The sequence below is a fragment of the Podarcis liolepis genome, assembly GCF_965112155.1.
Source record: "Podarcis liolepis genome assembly, chromosome: 5".
NCBI classification, from domain to species: domain Eukaryota; kingdom Metazoa; phylum Chordata; class Lepidosauria; order Squamata; family Lacertidae; genus Podarcis; species Podarcis liolepis.
Window position 1 is genome coordinate 8249061 of NC_139556.1, and position 26051 is coordinate 8275111.

A 26051-nucleotide genomic window follows, 5' to 3' on the forward strand; every position below is an offset into this window, starting at 1 on the left:
AGACTATGTTTACTCCCTAGATGCTCCCCTGGACTCAGGCATAGGCACAACCCATTCTCGGGGGTTGACCAAACCAAGTTGAGTCCCTGGATTCCTTTAACGGAATACCATAGGGATGGCTAGAGCGTTCTCCCATCCCTATCACCTGAACCAGTGCCTATCCGCAACCTTACAAGTTGTGACGATTTGCTACGCGGGAGGCGAAATCCAAATGGCACCAGCCAATCAGCCAAGTGGGGGAAATTCCTGCCGTGCCCCTGTCCCAACGACAGACAACACACGACGGCATGGCAAGGTCAAGCGCAAAATGCCCTAAATATAGGGAGAGGTGGGCGGGTGTTCCGATGCACAAGCCGAAAGAGGAAGCTCTGCGTCACGTGCAAGGGTATATATAGGTCCCTCAACCCGTTTAGACTGCACCCCATTGGCCAGATTAAACCCAGCAACGAGGAACCTACCAATCGGGTGTTGTGGCTATCCAATATACCCACCCACAACACAGGAGGTCAGTCTCCAGGTCTCACCGCAACGCGTGCCTTCTTCTAGGGAGGACACACTCTACAGAACACACCCCATGTTTGTCTCAACCACCACATTCTCATGGGGCCCTCTGTGTGTGTCTGTGCTCTTATCTTCTGCAAGAGGGCACCACATCCTGGATTTGGAGGCAAGGGTTACTCTATATAAGGCCTGAGCTTTTCTACCAGGCTAGGTAGGGTTCCTTCTACCATCAACATGATCTCTATTTACTAAAGAACTCAGAATATCTTCCTGCAATTTTGAAAATCTTAAGAATGCCTGGTAAACGTCAACCTTTATAAAAAAAAATTCTGACACCATGAGATGCACGCATCTACATACACGATATTCCGCAACTTTTCTAACCACAACAATGAAACGTAAAAACGTAGTACTAAGCTCTGTCTGGCTTACCTGATGCAACGCATTGACATTCTGCAAGTTCTTGGCGGTTATTTGCGGAAGGATAGCATCTTGCTGCTGCGGCTTCACAGCACTTGAAACCAAATTGCTCTTAACTTGGCACTCCAGGTGAGGGAGCACACTTATGCTGCTATTTAATTTCTAATGGGATAAATAAAGTTAGCACAAAAAGAAATAGTTTGGATTTGGTTTCATAAAGTATTTAAAACATTAAAAAATAACTTTTGCAGGGTATATGAAATCATGAGCAAACAGATTTACACAGCAAATTGATTAACGAGTTTTGCCTGCTGAAAGAAGTGAACTAACTGCTCCCCTTTGTGTCCTTTAGTGTAGGAAGATCCTGGCTCCTGGACAAGCCAGAGGATTTAGAAGAGTAGAGTGTGTTTCTTCTGCCTGGCACAAAACAATAGGGCCATGGGGGTTGGCCCTTGAGACAGCCCCGAACCGAGCCACCCACTCCGTGAGTTCCCGCACGCTGCACTGGAAATCGCGTCTGCACAGATGCAGACACGCACACTCACACGTGTGTGTGATCCGGCCCAAGGAGGGATCTCTGCTGGAGTGAAGTGGCCCAGGCGAGGTAAACCTTGCCAACCCCTGCAATAGAATCCAGACCCTTCCCACAGAAGTTAGGAAAATAGACTGAGAGTGTTCACCAGGAAGTAATTTCCAGCAGCAACCTGAACTCCACATATGTGGAATCCTATTTGTCCTATTCAGGACAGGAAAGAAAAAAAAGATTTTTTTCAGGAAAGGGGAAATGACAAGGAATGGAGGCTAATTTTTTTAACAAAGTCCCACAGTTTCTCGGATGTTAATAGCCCAGAGACGGAAAAAAAGACCAAGTCCCGACCAGAGAAGAATGGCAGATTAAGTTGACAGATTATGCCAAAATGGCAAAAATGACCGGAAGAATCAGAAACCAGGAATACCAAAATTTTAATAAGAAATGGGGGGAAATTATAATTTATTTTAAAAACCATTGCAAACAGTTAAAAGTTTTAGTAGGATTGGAATAATATTTGTAGTTTAATGTTGAATTTTGAATATATGGAGATGTAAAAGATTTGGATCATTATAAAAGATGCAGGAGAAAATGGTTAACAAAAGGACCCACAAAGGGGAGGAGGGAAGTTCAGGAAATTCTTTGGAATCTTGTTTTTATGTTGGTTGTTGATAATTGACTGCAAAACTTTAAACTGAAAAACTAAATAATTTTTTAAAAAATAAATAAACAAAGTTTCCCTCTCAGTTTGCTTCAGAGTTGGCAAGTTTGCCATGCAGTTTTTCTTTCAAATGAATCGCAAAGCGGTTTACAAACCATACATAACAATAACAGAACAGAACACCACAAACACAGCATAAATCTCACCAAGCAATTAACAAATCATCAGCGAAACAATTACAATCTACAAAATACCATTAACGAAACAACTAAAAAAGATAGCTAAACAGCACAATTGCAACAAAAGTCATATTACAGGGTGAACAAATTAATACGGCATTTAGAATCAATAAAACAATATTAACAGATTTTACCAAAATAGCAACCCAAAAATAAACTAAGCACCCCATAACTCATTATTTTTCACTCTGTTCAGTCCATTAAAAGACACAAACGCAGAACAGTGAAACCAACCAGTTGTAATGTAAAGCTGTTTGAAAGTGTACTATATTATCATTGCCTGGAGACAGATGGAACTTGCCTTTTAGACTTCAGGATAAATAGACCTACAGTGGTGCCCCGCAAGACGAATGCCTCGCAAGACGGAAAACTCGCTAGACGAAAGAGTTTTCCATTTTGGAGGTGCTTCACAAAAGAGGTGCCCCCCCTTTTTCTAAGCCGCTAAGCCGCTTATCAGCTGATCCGATCAGCAGATAAGCCGCTAAAAGCCGCTAATAGTGCTAATAGCGCTAATCCGCTAATCCGCTAATCCGTCAATGGGCTTGCTTCGCAAGACGAAAAAACCGCTAGACGAAGAGAATCACAGAACGGATTCTTTTCGTCTTGCAAGGCACCACTGTATATGTTTACTTGGATCACTTGTCCTGCTTTAATAAACTCATCAAGATTTCCTCCCTCTTTTTTTTAAAAAAGTGCACCTTTTTCTTTTCTTCAGAAATCATAGTAATAGTAATTTAGGACATGATTTATGAAGAGTTTTTAAAAATGCTAAAACATACATTTCAGAAAAAAACAGAAACCCAGAAATGTTTTTATTAGGCATTTTAACAATAAACATTCTAAACGAAACCAAAAGACTGTTTCTTTATGCAGTTACAGCAGCCAGAATCTTAATAGTGAAATATTGGAAGAACGAATCAACACCAACAAGAGAGGAATGGCAATTAAAATTATGTGAGTACTTGGAACTCGCTAAAATGACGGAGTTAATAAGAAACAAATCGGTAGATAAGGTTGAAAAATAATGGGAATGTTTTAGTAACTATTTGACAAAACACTGTTCCAATAATAACACTTGGCTGTGTCTAGAATAAATTTCACAGATAGAAAAACATTACTTTTTCACCCCAAGGTGAGGACAAACAATTAAATACAGATTAAATAGGAGTAAATTGAATTGAAACCGCAAAGAGTTAGGCGGAAGTCAACAAAACAATAAATTGATAAGGGATTCAATCCAACATGAAGGATTTTGTGTACAAAATACCCTAGTATTGGTTTGAATTGGTTGAATATTGCTTATTGATCGATGGGAATTTTTAGTTTTAACACTTTTCCGGTTGTTTTTCTTTTCAATGTTATTATAAGTATATATTTATAATATCTTAGATTTCTAAACAATTTTACTATGTATATTGTAACATTCATCTTAGTCTAAGAATGCTGTAAGATTGACTTATCTTTCCCTTTTTTATGTTTTTTTGTTTTTCTTTTGTGAAAATTTTGAAAATTAAAAATTGAAATAGTAATAGTAATTTAGCTAAATCATAGCAGCTTCAACTTAACACAGAATATCCAAGTTAAAATATACTTCTGTTCCCATACTGTATGGCGGAATGCCCATATCACACTGCAACAGCCGTATTATGAACCAACATAGACACACACAGTTTGCAGGAAAGAAGCAAAACAAACTTTCAACAAGGGTTACCTTCGGCTGCACTCTGCGGTTCCTCCTCATTGGTAAACAACAGACGTTGAAGACACTGAGATCACAAAAGTTTGGGGCACGTCTTTCACACCCCATAATGACAGAGCTCCATGATTTAGGCCTGTCTCCATTAAAATGTTCACTCTGAAAAGTGAAATCCAACACCACTCTTTTTCTAATCCAAAAATGTCACAGCAAGATGGAATCTATGAATAATATTAGTCAAGTGTTCTATTTTGAAAAACACAAAACAAAACATCCATCTTTAGTAGATTGATATTTTAATGTTTCTCTCACAACATGACCTCAGTAAACATGAAGGAAATTGTGAATATTCGCATATTCTGTATGCAGGTGTGTCGAGGAAATCCTGGAGATGTTAACAGGAGCACGTTTGTCAGTGAGAATAATGAGTGAATCTTTATTTGCGACAGCCATCAGTAAGATGTCAGTGAGATTCATTTCTACAAAAATGTTTCCCGAGAACCAATATGTATAATTTCTTCTCTTGTTATTAAAATAAATATTATTCTCTTTCAAAAATAACAAGCACCACAGGCGATTCGGCCTCTACAGAAAAATTATAGGATTAGAACAGAAACATATATGTGCCTTTTTATAACTTTTGCGGCTTGGTTTATATATATATATATATATATAAAGCAGACCTCATTGAAAGTTTCTATGTAACTTTCTCATTTTGCTATTTTAAAAATGTCTATGACTTCAGGAACATAAAAAAATTCACATACGCCAATTATATTGCTGCAGAACTGGGGAAAATTGAGGATGAGAAAGCAAAAGACAAAAGAAAATTTAGAAAGTGTCAAAGGGCAAGGGTCATCCCACGTGAGACAAAGATGAAGAGAAACATTATCAGAACATAAAAACAAGTTTGGTTTCAATTTTGTCACGAATAGCCCAACATCCTGAATATTTAAGGAAAAACCATCTTCCGCAGAAACTGCTGCTTGCCTTCTATCACTGTGCCATTGAGAGCGTGCTCACTTATGGCTTATGTGTGTGGTACGGAAGCTGTACTACCCAGGACAGGATGGGGTTGTGCAGAGTTGTTAAGGCAGCAGAGAGCATTCCTGGCTGCCCACTCTCCACCTTAGAGCAGATTTATGCCACAAGGTGCCATAGGAAGGCACTGGACATAGTAAAAGATCCATCGCATCCTGGTCACTGTCTCTTCGAGCTCTTGCTGTCGGGACGGAGATACAGGACGATGAAGACAAGAACGAGCCGTCTTAAGAACAGCTTCTTCTCCAGAGCGATCTCGGCCCTGAATGGGAAGCCCGGACTTTGAAAGTCATCTAATCTCCCTTGCTGTATTATACTGTATTGTTTAATTAGTGTTTTTATGGAGCAGTCAAGTAATTTCGTTGTCCCCGAAGGGGGCAATGACAATAAAGATATTATTATTATTATTATTATTATTGTTATTATTATTTCAATAAATTTCTACAGCTATTTATTCAGTTATTTTAAAGTTGAACTGTTTTGCAGGAGCACCGTCACGAACTGGCTGGATGCGGAGTGGTAGAAGGAACCGGCTGGGGTTCCCAATGGAAGAAGGCTCAGAGTCAGGGGGTTGGTGGTGGGATGGTGATGGGAAGTCAGAAGGAGAAGAGGGAGGAGGTGGTTTCAGAAGCTGAAGAGATAACAGGGTTTAGTGAGCTGGGAGAATCTTCTTCTTCTTTGATGATCACTCACAGCCAAGTACAGTCATACCTTGGGTTAAATACGCTTCGAGTTGCGCGCATTCGAGTTGCGCTCCTCGGCAACCCGGAAGTAACGGAGCGCGTTACTTCCAGGTTTCGCCGCTTGCGCATTCGCAGATGATCAAAATGACATCACGCGCATGCGCAGAAGCGACAAAAAGTGACACGCTCATGCGCAGACATGCCATCGCTAGTTATGTTTACCTCTGGATGCGAACGGGGCTCCGGAATGGATCCCGTTCATATCTAGAGGTACCACTGTAAGATTGTCTTCCATAAACATTTTAACAATGAGTCCGTAAGTGACTGTGAAGGCCAATTCTGGATCCACATGTCCTTCCACAGTGGGGACATTGGTTTCCGGGCAGGAGTTGATCACGGTGTGGATTTGCCAAGCATACCTTCCTCTTAGAATGTTTCTCCCTTGCATCCTGAGTTTGAGTGTCTTCAAAGCCCATGACACCTTTCGTAAAGGCTGTTCTCCAACTGGAGCGCTCGCAGGTCAGTGTTTCCCAGTTGTCAGTGTTTATACTACATTTTTAAAGATTTGCCTTGAAACAGTCTTTAAACCTCTTTTGTTGACCACCAGCATTACGCTTTCCATTTTTAAGTTCAGAATAGAGTAGTTGCTTTGGAAGACGATCATCAGGCATCCACACAACATGACCAGTCCAATGAAGTTGACGTTGAAGAATTATCGCGTCAGCACTGGTGATCTTTGCTTCTTCCAGTACACTGGCATTAGTTCACCTATCTTCCCAAGTGATGTGAAACAAAATTCGGAGACACGGTTGATGGAAACTTTTGAGGAGTTGAAGATGACGTTTATAAGTGGTCCATGTTTCACAAGCATACAGTAAGGCTGGTAGTACAATAGCTTTGTAAACAAGCAGTTTGGTTTCCCTGAGAATGTCCCAGTCCTCAAACACTCTGCACTTGAATCAGGAGGAAGCTGAACTTTCAGAGCTCAGGTAATGCTGGTTTTCGGCATCAATGTCGGCCCTTGTGGAAAGATAACTGCCAAGGTAGGAGAAGTGATTGACATTTTTCAACGTCACAGAGAGCAGTCCAGAATCAGAGACAAAAGTAGAGGGGGGCTAAAAGGCAAAGGTGAGGAAGCCAGGTTGTCTCCCCCTCCTGCTGTGACCAGCTTCACCCCCACCCCCAGTCTCCCAGGACCAGAAGAGATATGAAGAAGACAGACAAGATGACAAAGTCTCAGATTGCTTAGGAAGGACCTGGGGAAGGAGGAGACTTCGGGAACTGTGGCAAAATTCAGATTTGTCAAACAAGCCTGAGTATTTGCCACACAGCACCATGCAATTAAAAATAGAAATTTACACCTCAGACAAAAGCAGCCATCCCAAAAATTCTAATGTAAGGTTTGAAGATTAGAGTTTTGAGGTCCTATGTGGAATATCAATTTGCAGAGACAATTTAGATTAATAATAATAATTTTATTATTTATGTGCTGCCCAACTGACCGGATCTCCCCAGCCACTCCAAATATTAAAAACACAATAAAACAGCAAACATTAGAAACTTACATTGACATTTCCTTGACGTCTGATGGGAAGACATTTCCACAGGGTGGGCCCCACTAGTGAGAAGGCCCTCTGCCTGGTTTCATCTTATTATTTAGGCTTCATATTTTAACCACATATTTTAAAAACATTTAACATGCGCTTTACGAAAAGGCACCTACACAGAAAAGGGATTAACAGGGCAGTCTGGTCTTGAAAGTCTAGGGGGAAGTACTGAAGAGATCTGGTGTAAAACCAAGGGAGCTTTAAGACAGAGATTGCAGGTATTTTCTATTACAGTGGTACCTCGGGTTACATACGCTTCAGGTTACATACACTTCAGGTTACAGACTCCGCTAACCCAGAAATAGTGCCTCAGGTTAAGAACTTTGCTTCAGGATGAGAACAAAAATCGTGCTCCGGCGGCGCGGCGGCAGCAGGAGGCCCCATTAGCTAAAGTGGTGCTTCAGGTTAAGAACAGTTTCAGGTTAAATACGGACCTCCAGAATGAATTAAGTACTTAACCCGAGGTACCACTGTAGTTGCTTGTGCTGCTATGCTTAAATAAAGTGATTTGTGAACTTCTAGAACAAGAAAGTGTGGTTGCTCCCGGTTTGATTGCGGCTGCTGTGATAGCTTTCCGAAGGGCAATCGTGTCCACTCTGCAAAAAACAGCTTCTGCACTACGGTAATGTTGACCAGTTCCTAGGCAGCATATCACTGAGAAGCACCTTTGATGTGACAGTCACCACTGGTGTGTTGACTTTGGGAACAGCTGGAAGATATGTCCTTAGGTAGATGGTGGAACTTACTGCAGAAGACGTGAGTAGCTTTATGCCATCCTTTGCATAGCAGATTGTGGAAGCATATCAGAAACAGAGGTGTTGTGGAAGGAGGTGCTGCTGAATAAAGTAGATGCTATCTTTGCCAGCTGGATGCTGACTGTGTAGCTTCTTACTTTGCCAGCCAGATTAATCCAGCCAGAAATTTTCCACTACCCAGCAAGAAGCCTGGGAAGGAATGCCCCAGAGTAGTTCTTCCATGACCTCCTACTCCCCTGAACGCTCCTCTTCCTTTCTGGGATCCAAGCACAGCTGGAACTGTGGAAAAGTTACAAAGGTATTGGATCTTCCCCAGATTTTTCCTTCTTCCTGAGCATGTTCATCAGGATCCCTGCCTTATGAGGAGGATTTTGTGGGTTTCCAGGGTTCCTCTGTTTTCTGGGCAAGTTAAAAGGTACACGGGACAGTTCTGTTGGACGATGCAAGCTCTGTGCTCACAGCATGTTACAGAGGCCTGGAATTTCTTGGGTTTAGTGCTGGTTGTCCCATGATGGTGTCTGTTTTTGGAACCTGATTTAGAAAGGCTACAAGATTGCTGAGTTCTCTTTTTTTAATTTTTATTGATTTTAACATATAAATTATAAAATGTACCACAAAACTTATCACTTATACAATCTTGTTAGACTTCCATCAGCACCTCTGATGATCCACCGTTTTAACCACTTCTTATGCATTTCTTAACTTTATATTGCCTTCATATCTCTTAACAGATCATCCTTCCCCTTCTCCATTTTTGCAATACTTCTAATAATACTCCTCACAAAACTTCTTGCAAATCTACAAAAGTCGTCTCATCTTCACAAATACTTTTCAAATAGTCCGTAAATTTACTCGTCTTCCGTGAATTTCTGGTCCCGCTGGTTTCGAATCCTTCCTGTTAGTTTATCTAGTTCTGCATAGTCCATTAACTTCATCCTCCATTCTTCAATCATTGGTAATTCTTCTTGCTTCCATTTTTGGGCCAGTAATATTCTTGCTGCTGTTATTGCATATAAAAAGAGCTTATATTCCTTTCTATTTATATCACTCCCCACAATGGCCAGTAAAAATGCTTCTGGTTTCTTTATGAATGTATATTTCAACATTTTTTTCATCTCATTATATATCATCTCCCAGAAGCATTTCACCACAAGATTGCTGAGTTCTAACCGCCTGTTCTGTGCCTACAGGGTGAGCAGTTTTCGGGCAACTCCTGCTCCCACTCCTAGAACAGCCTTCTGTTAGGGGATTTAACTCATATTCCCTTCATTTTGTCTTCAGGTGTAGTATTTGTTTGAGCTGATATGAGGGAAGCACTTGTCCATTGGCAGCTTCCAGCCCTCACGTACTTTTAGTCACTCTGCTGGTCTCGGTTGAGAAGGTCGACAGTGGCATGGGGTGGCTGGAGGTAGATGTTGGAGGTGAGCCCTTTTGGAGCTTGTCTCTGGCAAAGAAGGCATGAAGTCCTTTGGGGAGTAAGCCCTTCCACATCCAGCTTTATTTCATAAGACTGTTGTCCCGATCCCAGGCAAATGGCCTTTCTCCCATGCTAGCTGCCCTCCTACAATGGAAGGGAAAGCTACTTCTGAAATCAAACTTCTACATCCAGCTTTTGAAAACTGCTCGTAGAGGGCTCATCTAATGATGTTATCTGTTTTCTGGCATATAAAGGGCTGATGAATAATTGAAAGAATAATTGAAATTAGGTTCGGAAGTCATACCCGTAGATACAGCCCAGGTATTGGACTGAGACATTCTGTAAGATTGTAGATATTCTAGATATTCTAGATATTTTTGGATGTGGTTGAGGAGTATAATTTAACAATCTCCATAGAAGGGAATTCTGAGCTTTATATAAAAAAAGGAAATTTATGAAAAAGGAAGAAAGAGATTGTGAGCCCTTTAAGGGAGAGATTTAGCTGTAAAATATATAAAGCATGAAAATAAGGATACAATGTTGGGGGGAAATGGGAAAAAGGTGGGGGGGGGACCCCAGGTGAGAGGAAGACATCCCGACAAGAAGAAATTAAAGATCTAGACTTTTTATGGTTAAAAATTAAGGAGGAATTTAAACAAAGTGAATTACACATGGAAAATAAATTAGGAGAAGTGCAGGAGATGATAGACAGAAAGATAGTGGGAGCAGTAGGAGAACTCTCCATTAAAATTCAAGATTTATCAGCCAAGTCAAAAACAATTGAGGAAGCTAATAAAAAATCCAAAAAGAGATGAGAGAACAGAAAAAGGAGACAGAAAAAATAAAGGAAGAAATGAGAGAGATGAATAAAATGCAGGATCAAATATGGGATAACTTAGCTATGACAGAAATGCGACAGAAACAGCTTCATTTAAAATTCAGAGGAGTAGGAGAAGAAGCGAAGGAGAATATAAAAGAGAAAATGATTATCTAAATGGCTGGAATTGAAAGAAGAGGTGGCGTACACGATAGAGAATGCTTTTAGAATAAGAATGTGATCCCAGCAAACCAAGGTAAAAAAAACCTCTTGGGGACTGTCTAGTAATCTTCAATTCAATCGAGATGAAGAACTTAATATTAAAAACGAGTTATCAAAAAAAATTAATAATTGAAGGCAGACCAATTATTATTTTCAAAGAAATACCAGTTAGACTTCTGTGCAAAAGGGAAGGATATAGACAAATAGTAGGCGTTCTGAAGAGGAATGCCATACAATACAGATGGGTGTTCCCTGAAGGGATTGCCTTCTTTTTTAAAGATAAAAGATTTAAGCTGACAGATACCCAAGAGGTGGAAAAATTCCTGAGAAGGTATGAGAAAGAGCTTGGTAAAGTTGAGGATAGGTTAAGAGATAGAGAGGGAAGCAAAAATGAGAGAAGAGGAAATAAAGAGAAGAGAGGGGTAGGGGACGAGAAATAAGACGAAGAAGAAGTAGAAGAGGAAGAAGGTGCTGTGGGGGGTGAAGAAGTAGAAGAGGAAGAATATACAGGGAATAGAAGCTCCAAAACACAAGTTTGAAAACTCAAATTGAATAAATAGAAGCTAATTTTAATAATGTCTTTGAATTTTTTGTCCTGGAATGAAAAATTTAAAAGGAATAAAATAGAGAAAGTTTTGAGGAACAAAAACTATGATGTGATTTGTTGTCAAGAGACACACGTCGCCAAAAAACACAAACATATATTGATAAATAAAAGGTTGGGAGTTGAATTTATTAACTCAGATGTAAATAAAAAAAGAGGATTGGTGATTTATGTCAAGGAGAAATGGGATCCTGTATTAATTTGTAAAGATGATGAAGGAAGAATCTTGGGAGTACAAATCAATCACCAAGGTGAAAAATTTAATGTGGTAACCGTCTATGCCCCAAATACAAACAAAGCAGAGTTTTTCAAAAAATTGGAACAAGTATTGTTAGAATTAGAAAATCACAAATTAATTCTGCTCGGACATCTGAATGGAGTACCAATACCAGAATTAGATAGAAGCGAAAAAAAGAGGAAATCAAACCAAGGGAAACTTCCAAAATCATTTAACAACCTTGAGGAAAATCTAGATCTGATTGATATCTGGAGACATAAAAACCCAATAACGAAACAATTCACACACTTTTCAGAACCACACCAGAGCTGGGGCAGAATTGATCAGATATGGGTCTCAAGAGAACTATCCACAACAACAACGAAATGTGAAATACAACCCAGAACCCTTTCTGATCACAGCCCAATTGTTTTGGAAATAAAATGTAAATCATCTGCGCCATATAGGTAGAGAATGAATGAATATTTATTTGAAAATGACGAGGTGATCGAGAAGGCTAAAAGTACCCTGAAAGACTATTTTGATTTAAATCTAAATAAAGAAACAAAAATTGATATAGTTTGGGACGCCAGCAAGGCGGTTTTAAGAGGATTCTTAATTCAACAAAATAATTATAGAAGGAAACTAAGAGAATTAAAGAAAGAAGAAATTATTATTCAATTAAGAGATTGTGAGAAAAAATTAATAATAAACCCCAGGGATGAAAGGACTAAACAAATCTCTAAAATGTTACAAACACAATACTCAACATTAATAAGTCAAGAAGTAGAATGGAGAATTAAATCAATGAAGCAAAAATATTTTGAATCCGCAAATAAAACGGGGAGATTACTGGCGTGGCAACTAAGAAAAAGGAAAAAACAAAATGTGATCAACAAATTAAAAACACAAGAGCAAATACTGGAAGATCCCAATGAAATAAAGGAAAAGTTCCTTCAATTCTATGAAAATCTGTATAAAAAGGAAGATGAGGACATAGCAGAAATAGAAAAATATCTGGAAAGAAATGGAGGAGAACACTTGATGGATGAAGAAAAAACTCAATTAAACAAACTAATAACAACAGATGAGATTAAGGAGGCAATTAAGAAGATGAAACTGGGGAAAGCAGGTCCAGATGGGCTGTCATCTAAGTACTATAAAGTTTTAGAGGAGTATCTGGCCCCGGTACTATGTGATGTAATGAATAATATTCTACGAGGAGGGAGGATACCTGATTCCTGGAAAGAGGCACACATCACGTTGATACCTAAATTAGACTCAGATAAATTGGATATAAGAAATTATAGACCGATATCACTACTTAATAACGATTATAAAATCTTCGCAGAAATAATGGCGAACAGACTTAAGAAATACTTAATAAAATCTATCCATAAAGATCAAGCCGGATTCCTCCCCAACAGGCAATTAAAAGATAACGTAAGGCACATAATAAATATTATTGAATATGTGGAATTCAAGAATGATACCCCCGCGGCATTAGTTTTCATCGACGCCGAAAAGGCTTTTGACAATGTATCCTGGCGGTTTCTATTAAAATGCATGGAGAGGGTAGGGATAGAGGGCCCGTTTATGGAAGGAATAAAAGCGATCTATTCAAGCCAAAGGGCTAAACTAATTATTAACAATAATTTAACTAATTCGTTTGTGATTTCAAAGGGTACAAGACAGGGGTGCCCTCTGTCTCCTCTTTTATTTATTATGGTGCTGGAAGTAATTACAAATAAAATAAGGAAAATCAGAAATAAGAGGAATCAGAATTGGAGTAAAAGAGTATAAACTAAAGGCCTACGCCGATGATTTGGTAATATCGTTAGAAGATCCAGTAAAAAGTGTCGGTAAAGTTCTAGAGCTATTAGAGGAATTTGGAAAACTGTCCGGCTTTAAATTAAATAAAGTAAAAACCAAGATGTTGACAAAGAATTTGGCCGAAGACTTAAGAAAACAGCTAGAGTTGCAGCCAGGAATCAAGGTGGTTGAAAAGGTGAAATATCTGGGAATATGGGTCTCCACGAAAAATATAAACTTAGTAGAAGATAACTATACTAAGACCTGGAGAGAAATTAAAAAAGACCTAGATATTTGGAGTAGGATAAAGCTGTCCTGATCAGGAAGAATGGCTGCAATTAAGATGAGTATTCTTCCAAGACTGCTGTTTTTATTTCAGAATATCCCGGTAATTAGAGGTACGGCAATGCTTAAGGATTGGCAGAAAACCCTTCCCAGATTTATTTGGCAAGGCAAAAGAGCAAGAATTAAATTTAAACTATTCACAGATCGAAGAGATAGAGGAGGGTTTGCTGTTCCGAACTTGAAACTTTACTATGAGGCCTCGTGCTTTTGTTGGATTAAAGAATGGATTGTCTTGAAAAACACAGATTTGTTAGACCTTGAGGGATTTAACACTAGATTCGGTTGGCATGCATATCTGTGGCAGAATAAAGGGAGGGTACACAAAGGCTTCTCTAACCACATCATCAGAGGTTCGTTGCTTGAGGTATGGGATAGAAACAAAAGACTTGTTGAGAAAGATACCCCCTGGTGGTTATCACCAATTGACATCATAACAATTAAAAAACTGAACATGGAATGTGAAAGATGGACTTATGAAGACCTCCTGGTAAGATCAGAAAAAGATTGGAAAATCAAAACATATGAAGGGTTAAAGGATAAATTAACAGGATGGCTACAATTTCACCAAATTAATGCCCTATGGAACGAACATAAAAAAACAGGAATGAATGAAAAAAAGTCCAGATATCAGGTGGAAATACTAGAAGGCAATTCCAAACTTTTATCCAAAATGTATAACCAACTATTAGACTGGGATACTAAGGATGAAGAAATTAAGGAAGTTATGGTCAAATGGGCTATAGATTTGGGATATAACCTAGAATATGGCAGGTGGGTGAAACTTTGGAACAAGGACATGAAATTCACAGCATGTGTTGGACTCCAAGAAAATATGGAAAAAATGATGTACAGGTGGTACATTACCCCTGTAAAATTGGGGAAAATGTATAAGACCGGAGACAAAACATGCTGGAAATGCAAAACCAAAGAAGGTAATTTCCATCACATGTGGTGGACCTGTGAAGAAGTGAAAAGGTTTTGGGGACTCATTTATGATGAATTAAAAAAAAATATTGAAATATACCTGAAGCCTTCCTCCTGGGAATGGTCGGAGAGGAGATCAAGAAAGAAGGCCAAACAAGCTTCCAATATGCAACGGTAGCCGCCAGGATTTTGCTAGCGCAAAATTGGAAAACCCCTAATATCCCAACTGTCAGAGAATGGCAAATCAAACTATTTGAGCATATAGAATTAGCAAAGATGACACAAAAAATCAGGCATCAAAAAGGTGTAAAATTTAATAAAGATTGGAATAAATTTATAACATACATAGAAGCAAATTTAGGAAATATTAAAATCACAGTAGGTGTAACATAAAACCTGCGATGTACAGATGTTATAAAACGATCAGTTCCGAGATTTGGGAGAAGAAACAATGGAAGAGGATTGGAAAAAGTTTAAGGACTATCTACAAAAACACTACAAATTGTATGAATGCTAAGAAATTGCACGATTTAGAAAACTATGGTTCCAGCAACTCGATTGAAAGACATAGAAAATTAAGTGATATATAAGAAAAGTTCGAAACTTAAAGTAATAGTATGTTTAAATTTAAGTTATAAATATCTGATAAAAACTACTTGAAGTCTAGAATTATAACATTTGAAAGGTATAAATTAAGTAATGAATCAAGGTAATAATTTGCTGGCATCTTTAATACTAAGATTGCACGGTAGGGAGATGCGAGGAAGTCCAATTAGTTATACAGAAAAAAAGGGTTATGAACAGTTGTTTTTTCTATTTTTTTCTTTTTGCTTTGTTATATTGTTTGTTGGTGTAATCGTATGTTTTTGTTTGTTATTTCTTTGGTGAAGGGTTTTTACGTAATTGTTAAATGATTTCTTATTTTATGTCCAAAAACTGAATAAAAATATTTATTAAAAAAAATAAAAAATAAATAAAACAACACTGCAGAAAGGTATGGTGGTTACATAGTCCAAAACTGAGATGGAGGGAAGTCAATCAAGGTTATATTATGAATCAATGTTGGTTTGTTTTGCGTTTGTTTTTTCTTTGTATGTGTTGTTCTGTTTGCTTTTTCTTGGTTTGTACGTTTTTGTTCTTTTACTCTTTATGTTCTTGTTTTAAAAAGAACTCAATAAAAAGAAATTTTAAAAAATGAAAACTGCTCGTAGAAAACGTAGAAAAGGAACAAGAAAAGTGGTTTGAGGCTATGTTGAGATGACTGTTCTGTGGAAGCAGGCAGAAATTCTATGTCAGTCAGAGCATAATGGAACTCCACTGCGTTGGGGCACCATGCCCCTTTAATCATGCAGTCTAGACTGGAATATAGAATTTGTGCAAATGCTTTGTTTTTCAAGAGATAGAAAATAAAACAAATCCCAATTCCGCTATATAAACTGAAAGTGAATTCTGCTTCCATCTCTACGGTCTAAGACCAATTACAGTCCTAGCCATGTTCTTCATAATGGCAGAGATGTTGTGGGAACCCAAAGGGGAAGGTTGGTTCAGGTATGGAGCACTTTTGCCCTCAAGGAAAGGTTAAAGTTTATTATGGTTGCATAGCGAAGGACACATCCACAAGTCGGATGTGAATATGAACATGGGTTGCTGTTTCTGAACATTTGTCCGCCTTGGTTCACACATAAGCACTTTCCATTTTATGCCTCCAAAATGTATCTAATTGTTTCCGATCCACACTAGTGGATGGTACTTGATGTGAAGCCTTTGTGCCGTATGTTTTTGCTTTCCCTCAATTAGTGCTTCCCCATCCTCAATGAATTCTGGAAGAAGAGTCTGGATTTGATATCCCGCTTTATCACTACCCGAAGGAGTCTCAAAGGGGCTAACATTCTCCTTTCCCTTCCTCCCCCACAACAAACACTCTCTGAGGTGAGTGGGGCTGAGAGACTTCAAAGAAGTGTGACTGGCCCAAGGTCACCCAGCAGCTGCATGTGGAGGAGCGGGGAATCGAACCCGGTTCGCCAGATTACGAGTCCACCGCTCTTAACCACTACACCACACTGGCTCTGGAAGCTTGAGGCCCCTTGTTGGCATGCCCAGATATTTATTTATCTGTGCATATGCTCCTTGTTTTCTCTCTCTAAAAGTCTTAAAAAATATGTACAAAGTAAAGGTTTAAAAAACAGTCATTTTTAAACAGCAAGTTCAAAATAAAATGTGCATTTATGTGTCAGAGAGCAAAGAATAGCCAGGCGTCAAGATATGAGTGGCACTGATTCACTCACAAAGGAGAGAGCAGAGAACCAATTGGGTGGAGGCAATCCAGTTGGGTGTTTTCTGAAGTTCCCTCCTTCCCAAGGCTTTCCCATTCTTACAGCTGTTTATTCCTAAGTACATTCCATTGAAGTGAAGCTTTACTATTTTGAAGCAAGGACTGCCTTTACCATTGCGGCCTAATCTTCTCCAGCCAGCTGTTGACCTTCAAAGCTGCTGGGGGCATGGTGACAAACAGCAAACCCCACCAGAACCCACCTACCCAATTTTATGTTGAATTAACTTTGCTTAACAAAATTTCCTTGGGTCGAGTTTACTGTGGGAAAAGTGGGGGCTGCCAGTCGAATGAGGAGGATGCCATGTGGACAATACCAAAAATATTGAGACACAAGCAGCTGCAAATCTGAGAAGAAGCAATCTGACTTAAAAGACAGTGAATTAGGGTCTCTTCATACACACATTCCCACCCACCCCTGGAGTGAAGCTTCCTCAAGATGCAATCCCATGCTTCTGTGGAAAGCACCAGCAGCTCTGTTGCAGGACCAATCAAGCCAGGTTCCCCCTTCACTGCAATCTGATCAACAGGTAGAGAGTGAACTGCTAAAAATAAATTAAACCCTATGTATCTCACCTGCGGATGCCGGTCTTTATGATTTGTCAGCCCTAAGTTTCCTTTCTTGAATTTGTGTGCCAGGGATGTGTTTTCTTGGGGAATTAAATGAGGTACCTCCCGTTGTCTTTGGATCACGGCTTTGGGATCAGGCAGAGTCTGTAACAGCAAACCAAGAAATTATGAGCAGCTTCCTATGGTGCACATTCTAAACCCTGAAAAGGTAACTTTGAACATTTCCCGGTCAGATGCTTTTGAATTATGGTGCTGGAGGTGACTCTTGAGAGTCCCATGGACTGCAAGAAGATCAAACCTCTCCATTCTGAAGGAAATCAACATTGAGTGCTCACTGGAAGGACAGATCATGAAGCTGAGAAGAGAAGGCTCCCTGGAAAAGACCCTGATGTTGGGAAAGATGGAGGGCACAAGGAGAAGGGGATGGCAGAGGACGAGATGGTTGGATAGTGTTCTCAAAGCTACCAGCATGAGTTTGACCAAACTGCGGGAGGCAGTGGAAGACAGGAGTGGCTGGTGTGCTCTGGTCCATGGGGTCACGAAGAGTCGGACATGACTAAACGACTAAACAACTAAACAACAACAACAAGTCATAAACAAGCCTTGGGGAAATGTGTACGAGAGTACGTGAGCGACAAGGAGGGAGGGAAGGAAGGAGACAGGGCAGGTGAATGGGTTTGGTAGTAATCTTCCCTGCCTCACACACGTCTTATTAATTGTAGTCTTCCCTCCTGCCAAGCGGCAGAATCATGGGGAGAGGGAGAGAAGATGTGCTGAGCCTGTTTTCCCCTGCTGCTCAGCTCTAAGGAGGGAAATGAATACAGGTGACCCTTGTTTTGCGGGGAACAGGGGCGGGCCCTGTTCTGGACCCCTGTTCACGTCAGCAGAAGGGCATGTAAACCCGCCCCACCCCACCCCTTTGGCATGATGGGGGCGTGTGCACAATCACACATCATTCGGACAGTCCTAAACCAGGAGCTACCTAGACAGGAGTACAGGAAGAGAGCTCTTCCTTGGCCGAGGGAAGGGAGCATAACTGCAGATCATACTTATCTCTTTCTCCTGTCATCCCCCCCCCCCCCATTCTTAGGTGTTTGACCACTGCTTAGTTAGGGGTCAGCAAACCTTTTCAGCAGGGGACCAGTCTACTGTCCCTCAGACCTTGTGGGGGGGCAACTATTTTTTGGGGGGATGAATGAATTCCTGTGCCCCACAAATAACCCAGAGATGCATTTTAAATAAAAGCACACATTCTACTCATGTAGAAACACGCTGATTCCCGGACCGTCCGCGGGCCGGATTGAGAAGGCGATCGGGCCGTATCCGGCCCCAGGGCCTTAGTGTGCCTACCCATGGCTTAGTTCTACGAATAGATAGGTGGCAGTGATACAGACCCCTGAACCCCCAATCTATTCATACACACACCCTCACACGTCACCCCCACCTTTCTGTTCATACAAGTGAGCACACTACTAATCCATTCACTGGGTGTGATGCATTTGAAAGGGAAGATATTGTTATGATTATTAATACACACATTTTCATCCGATGGGACTCAAGGAGGCTTACGGATAAAAAACTAGAACCACTATAAAAACACAGAGAAATCAATCATTACTATTACTATTAGATAATTACTTTATTCGGCTATAAGCCCACAAGGTAAAAACCAATCAATAAATAAAATAGCATTTTACATTCTAAAATATCAACTAAAATATTTCAACGCATACTCTCCTTCACATTACATACAATCTCTAGATGTACCATATTGTGGCCTTGGTTATAAAGATGGTGGATAGAGTTTACTAGATTTTAATAGTCATGCAGCATTCCATGAAGTCTTTTATATGAAAGAACTGAGTTCAGGAATCTGGCAACCTGTAATGTTCTATAAGAGTCAATGTCCTGGAGTAGATAGGCTAGATGTGATTCAGGAGGTTTAGCAAGAGTTTCCAAAATGATTGAACTCGGAATCCTTGATCGGGGAACAGTATATAAAGGACAATTAAACAAGATATGATGAAGGGATTCTATTGATTTGTTGTCACATGCGCATAAAACAGAGGTTTTACCATTAGAAAATCTATTGCTAAGCACATTTGACGGGAACACATTAAATCTGGCTCTAACAAAAGCGAATCTATGCGACGCAACCGATAAGGTAGACAAATATCGAGGTATCTGGGGCATAAATGTAATGCCCTGGTTTATCGGGGAACATGTACCTCCACCTGTAGTAAGATTTTGTTGCAAATCAACCTCCTCCAATCTTTGCTTGATGACCTTTTTTGCTGTAATTAGATCTAAATTTAGTATATCGGAAGGAGAGATTCCATATGTCAACAGTTTGGAATGGATTTTTGCTGCCCATGGGCTGGTAAATTCATCTCTCCAAAGACACTGAATATGATGGTAATTGGGCAATTTATGCCAAAGGGACAGCCAGTAAAATCAATCATTAAAAATCAACATTCACACACACACACACACACACACACACACACACATGCATTTCAGCTTGCCTTGAAATTTGCATTATTTGTAGCTATGAAGACGTGCAACATACAGTTTAGCAAATGAATTGTTCGTGTATGCAATGGATCATTATAAATAATTATAAATTGACTGCTTACCAAAGGTAATTGGGCATAAGCTGCTTCACTTGATGCTTGATCTATCTTTGTTTTGCTTCCTGTGTGGCCTATGTCTCCCTTAGGAGTCTTCCCTATTTAGAAAAATATAGGTTAGGAGTCTTTCTACACAGGAGGCATATCTAAGTTTTGCTGGGCCTGTCACTTAAAGATAAAACTCAGTGTGTTCAATGAAACTTACTCCTAGGCAAGTATCCACAGGTTTGCAGAACATTGTAACTGCCAAAGCCTTCCCTAAAACAGGAAGAGTCAAACTTTGCAATCTTGAGAGATTTTATTCTCCAGATAGTGTCCCAGGGGCCAGATGTGTATTGTTGTGAGTTTGGGGGGGGGAGGGTTCAGGATCCAGGGAGCGAGTGACCCAGGAGCTCAGCTGCAAGGCACCTAGATGGCAGGTTACCCCACACTAGGAACTTAGGTAAAGGCTAGCCCTAGGCTCTCTGGTTTAGACCACAGAGCCACCCACATCCCATACTAGGTGTTAAGTTGTGGGTGAACATATCAGACGACACAGCGATTCTTTGAACAGCTCTTGTTTATTCACAGGCCAGAACAGAACTGAACTGAAGGGTTCAGCCAGCCTGCTTATATAGAGCTCCACTACAACGCAACTGTAACACCTTCTGTAACTATCCAATCACTGAACGTCACTTTCGATCCCTTATTTGCATATGTGGACCTGAGTGAAAACCATCTACAGTATCCCCCTGCTGGCCAAGGGTGAGAACTTCAGTACATAACACTAGGAACTTAGGTTGGGTTTTTAAAAAATAATTAAATAAAGATGGGAATCTATGCATTATGGTTTATGGTGGGGGGGGGGCAACTGCAGGTGAGACAGGCACCCATGAAAACAACTTAAGGCTGCAATTCTAAATCTTATTAACACAATCTAAGTACACTTACCTGGCAGTCAGTCATACTGAACTCACTGTATCCCATTCCTAGATAAAAGCTGCAGTTGCGCGGCAAGGCCCCGAACCCGCACCCCCCCCTTTGTTGGAATAAAGCCACTTGACACCAGTATTTTAGGTTAATAGGCTAAAAAACGTCACAACTATATTGGTTACAGAATGTGAGTGGTATTGGCTTAGGCACTGGAACCGACTATATCTGACTCCTACCCGCCTGCAGGAGTCTTGGAAGAGTTAACCACCAGTAGGGGGAGCCCTGCTGATGCACATCAACTAGAAACTCCCCCAGGGTCACTGCTAGGGGTCATGTCATGGCCCTAGCCCCCGTCTGGACTTCAGACAGGATTGCGCCCCCGGATTCCTATAACGGAATACCCTTGAAATAGGAGGGGTAGGTGATGGCCTTGACCTCCCCTCACCTCCAATCTAATACTCCAATGCCTAACCGCCACCCGAGCCAAACTGCACGAGCATGAAAAAAGGGGCGAATTCCCACCCACGGGCTGCTAAATAGAGCACGCCGCCTGGCCGCCCAGATTGGTCGGTCTGGGGCGTGACGCAGAGAGGACTCCCTATGACGCGGGGGCTAGCCACACCCCCGTGCACAGGGCGGGCTCATGCCCAGCCCACAACTCCATTTCCCTGGGAAGGGAAATGACTTTATCTTCCATTTAGAAGACATCTGAAGGCAGCCCTGTTTAGGGAAGTTTTTAGTGTTTGAAGTTTTATTCTGCTTTTAATGTTCTGTTGGAAGCCGCCCAGAGTGGCTAGGGAAACCCACCCAGATGGGCGGGGTAGAAATAAATAATAATAATAATAATAATAATTATTATTATTATTATTATTATTATTATTATTATTATTATTATTATTATTATTATTTCCTTATGAGATAGTTTGTCATCTCAGGTGTGAGGTCCATCTGGTAAGTTTTACTTAAAACTTCAAGTTTCAGGGGGATACTGTAGATAGTTCAGGTCCACGTATGCAAATAAGGGATCGAAAGTGATGTTCAGTGATTGGATAGTTACAGAAAGTTGTTACAGTTGCGTGGTACTGGAGCTCTATATAAGCAGGCTGACTGAACCCTTCAGTTCAGTTCTGTTCTGGCCTGTGAATAAACAAGAGCTGTTTGAAGGATCGCTGTGACGTCTGATATGTTCACCCACAACTTAACAGATGCCTCATAGACATATGAAGAGTACACCAACCAGCTCTTCAACAGGATGCAAATTCTGGCCTCACTTTCACATGCATTGGTCTACTTCCCAGAGATCCAGCTGAATCCTATATGCTATGTTTGTTGAGTTCTGTCAAGCATGCAGTGAGCAGATTCACAGGAACCTTTGCGGTTTTTCTGATGTTTACCTAAGCTGTTTGACGAAAGCTCCTACGGAGGACAACTTTCATTTCAAAACAGAAGAGGCTTACAACCTAAGCTTTGCTTACCGCAGGGATCGGGCTGGCCTGATCCAATTCTAATTTTTTCTCCATCTTGCTTTGAGCTGTGAACAACAGCACTCCGTTCCCTTTCCTGTAAGAAAGAACACGGAGAAGGAATGTACAATATAGCCAGAGATTTCCTGTATACATGAATGTTCTCCAGTGGAAAAGTAACAGATTATCAGGCAAAAGCACTGGTGCAACGTAATTTTTTTCGCTAATTAGCACAAATAGACCCTATTCTAGCTCCAAACAGCCTGAGAGCAACGTGTAGAATCATACAACTGGAAAGGACCGCAAAGGTCCTATAGTCTAGCTCCTCGCCAGTATAAGAAACCCACTGATAGGTGGCCACCCAGTCTCTGCTTAAAAGCTTGCAATGGAGGAGAGTCTTTCTGAGGCAGCCTGTTCTACTGTCAAACCACTCACATGGCTAGGAAGTTATTTCTAATGTTTAATTGACATTTCTTCTTATAGCCTGAACCTGAGAAGTGGTGATTAACTCTTTCCGCACACTTTAGGTCCTAAGGAAAGAGCTGCGTTACCAGAGTACAGTGGTACCTCGGGTTACATACGCTTCAGGTTACAGACTCCGCTAACCCAGAAATATTACCTCGGGTTAAGAACTTTGCTTCAGGATGAGAATAGAAATTGCGCAGCAGCAGTGGGAGGCCTCATTAGCTAAAGTGGTACCTCAGGTTAAGAACAGTTTCAGGTTAAGAACGGACCTCCGGAACAAATTAAGTTCTTAACCCGAGGTACCACTGTACTAGTCTTGGAAATGCAGGGAGTCCTTGCCTCGTAGCCATGTGATGGTAAGTCTAATGAGATGCATTCTTTATTCTGTGAGTCGGGGTACTGGGATGCCCTGTCACCTGGAATTCCCCTTAGTACATTTCCAGGCACCTTGCAGCTGATGAGGCATAGCTGTCAATTTTCGGATTTGAAAATAAGGGATTAGCAGCCTCACCTGTCCCGGGGACAGTCTACGGGATATCTAACAATCTAACAATCCAGGATAGCAGCGGGAAACGGCACTGAAATAAGGGAATTTCCCACAAAAAAGGGGAAAGTTGACAGCTGGACTAGAAACATATTTTGAAAAAGGAACAGGCAATTTTGGAAAAGGGGTAGGCAACCTAAGGCCCGTGGGCAGGATGCAGCCCAATCACCTAAATCCAGACCACGGACAGTCCGGGAATCAGCGTGTTTTTACATGAGTAGAATGTGTGCTTTTATTTAAAATGCATCTCTGGGTTATTTGTGGGGTATAGGAATTCATTCATTTCCCAAAAAAATATAGTCCGGCCCCCCACAAGGTCTGAAGGACATTGGACCGGTCGCCTGCTGAAAAAGTTTGCTGAGGCTGAGGATCCATAATCCTGTTATATATATTGTGCTAAATGGGGAAACGGGACACAGGTGGCGCTGTGGGTTAAACCACAGAGCCTAGGACTTACTGATCAGAAGGTCGGTGGTTTGAATCCCCACGATGGGGTGAGCTCCCATTGCTCGGTCCCTGCTCCTGCCCACCTAGCAGTTCGAAAGCACCTCAAAGTGCAAGTAGATAAATAGTTACCGCTGTGGCGGGAAGGTAAACGGTGTTTCCGTGCGCTGCTCTGGTTCGCCAGAAGCGGCTTCGTCATGCTGGCCACATGACCTGGAAGCTGTATACTGGCTCCCTCGGCCAGTAAAGCGAGATGAGCGCTGCAACCCCAGAGTCGGTCACGACTGGACCTAATGGTCAGGGGTCCCTTTACCTTTTAATGGGGGAAATAAAAGGTATACAACTGCTGCAACATTAGTTTTGCTTACCTTTTGGTAGGCATTTGTTTTTTCTCCAGGCTTCAGTATAACAGGGAGCGCACTTGATCTGCCTTTTCTTATTTTTTCAGCCTTGGTGACAATCTTCTTCCTTTAGAGAAAACATGGAGAAAATTAATCATGCAAACATTGTAGGAACAACGTTATTCTAGATTTAGAAATATAAGCTGAAATAGTTTGGGGAAATAATTTGTACTGTACCATGCTTAGAAGAGTTTTTTTTTAATGTAGAAAGGATAATATATATTAAAAGTAAAATAAGATAAGAATCAGTAGCCATGTAGCCAGCTAGGACAATAAAAGTTTAACTAAAAGGAAGGAATATTTTGCAGGAACATAGGTTATATAATCTGGGGTATGTCAGGAAATAAGGATGGGGGGGGGGAGAGAAAATGATTAGTTGAACTTGCACGTTTTCACTGACGCTTTGTTCTTTTTAGTAAGCAGCTTGTTAAGTTGTGGGTGAACATATCAGACGACACAGCGATTTTTCAAACACCTCTTGTTTATTCACAGGCCAGAACAGAACTGAACTGAAGGGTTCAGCCAGCCTGCTTATATAGAGCTCCACTAGAACGCAATAGTAACCATTTTCTGTAACTATCCAATCACTGAACGTCACTTTCGATCCCTTATTTGCATATGTGGACCTGAGTGAAAACTATCTACAGTATCCTCCTGCTGGCCCAGCGTGAGAACTTCCGTACATAACACAACTGGAAGTGTCCTTCCTATTATCACTGTTAATATTTAAAAATCAAACTTTGCTATTAATGCATGACCAGCAATAGTTCAGAGCTCACCAAGAAAACCAGGAAAACGTGGACCATTCTATGATTCAAATAGCCTATTTCCTTCCTCAGCAACGGCAGTACGCTCAGCTTCCTACACACTTTAATTCAGTTTCCCTCATATTTTAGAAGCTCACATTCTCCTTCTCAGGTGAACCCTACCCTCCATCGCGTCCACAACACCCCCAACGCAGATCCAAATATGTTTAAAGGGGGGACTCAGTGCTACTCTTTCCTTGCTTGCTGCCTCGGTTGAGACTCAAGAGCAGGAAGCGAACAATGCCTTCCTCCAGCTGCTGTTGGGACACATCCTTCTTGGTATCTCAGAGACAAATAATATACCCATGGGCACCAAGGGGGGATTAACACCGCCATGCCATTGTCGAGAATACCTGTGGTCCTTTCTGTTAAGTCGTGGGTTGACATAGCAGCCGGCACAGCGATTTCTTCAAGTAGCTCTTTATTAAGGTAAGCTGGAATAGAACTGAGAGCGAACAGCTCAGCCGGCCTGTATTTATAGGGAGCCGGCTGTCAACATTGTAACCACAACAGCCCAGAGTTCCCGCCTAAAATAACTGCCGCGGACCTGAGTGAAAACTATCTACAGACCTGAGTGAAAACTATATACAGTATCCCCCTGTTGGCCCAGGGTGAAACTACACTACATCCAAGCCAGACCGCCGGGGACTGGTAGCCAAGTCCGGAGGGCCACACAGTTCTCGCTGAGGCTGTGGTGCGACCCTAGGTGGCGTTGGGACCAACTCCCCTGGATCCGCTGCTGTGGGTGGAGCCTCCGCAAGTGGAGTGGTCTGAGTCTGTTCTGAAACGGCTTGGTTCGGCTCCACGCTGGCAGTTTGCGAGGGAGGTGTAGGTGGGGCCTCGCCATCTGTACGTGTCTCTTCTGGAGCCGCAAGCGCAGTTGGGGGCACCTCGGTAGTGTCCAAGTCCCCAACCCTGCGCCTAAGCTGGTCTATGTGCCGTCGCCACAAGCGTCCGTCTTCGAGTGCCACCTGGTATGAGCGAGGTCCAGTGACTC

At 41.2% G+C, this 26051-nt stretch overlaps 1 protein-coding gene across 3 annotated transcripts in view; it reads right to left on the minus strand.

Annotated features, from left to right (window-relative positions):
• The window catches only part of DYRK4 (dual specificity tyrosine phosphorylation regulated kinase 4), a 58238-nt gene that overhangs the window by 25103 nt on the left and 7084 nt on the right, over positions 1–26051 (minus strand). For 2 of the 3 annotated variants that reach the window (XM_083503339.1, XM_083503338.1), the window contains exons 2-7: positions 24216–24315; positions 22407–22491; positions 20026–20117; positions 17396–17533; positions 4062–4205; positions 934–1083 (exon numbers count right to left, since the gene is read on the minus strand). In XM_083503339.1, the coding sequence (XP_083359465.1) occupies positions 934–1083; positions 4062–4205; positions 17396–17533; positions 20026–20117; positions 22407–22491; positions 24216–24315 (709 nt within the window). The remainder of the gene's footprint in view (positions 1–933; positions 1084–4061; positions 4206–17395; positions 17534–20025; positions 20118–22406; positions 22492–24215; positions 24316–26051) is intronic. The other variant, XM_083503340.1, reaches the window with a different exon arrangement.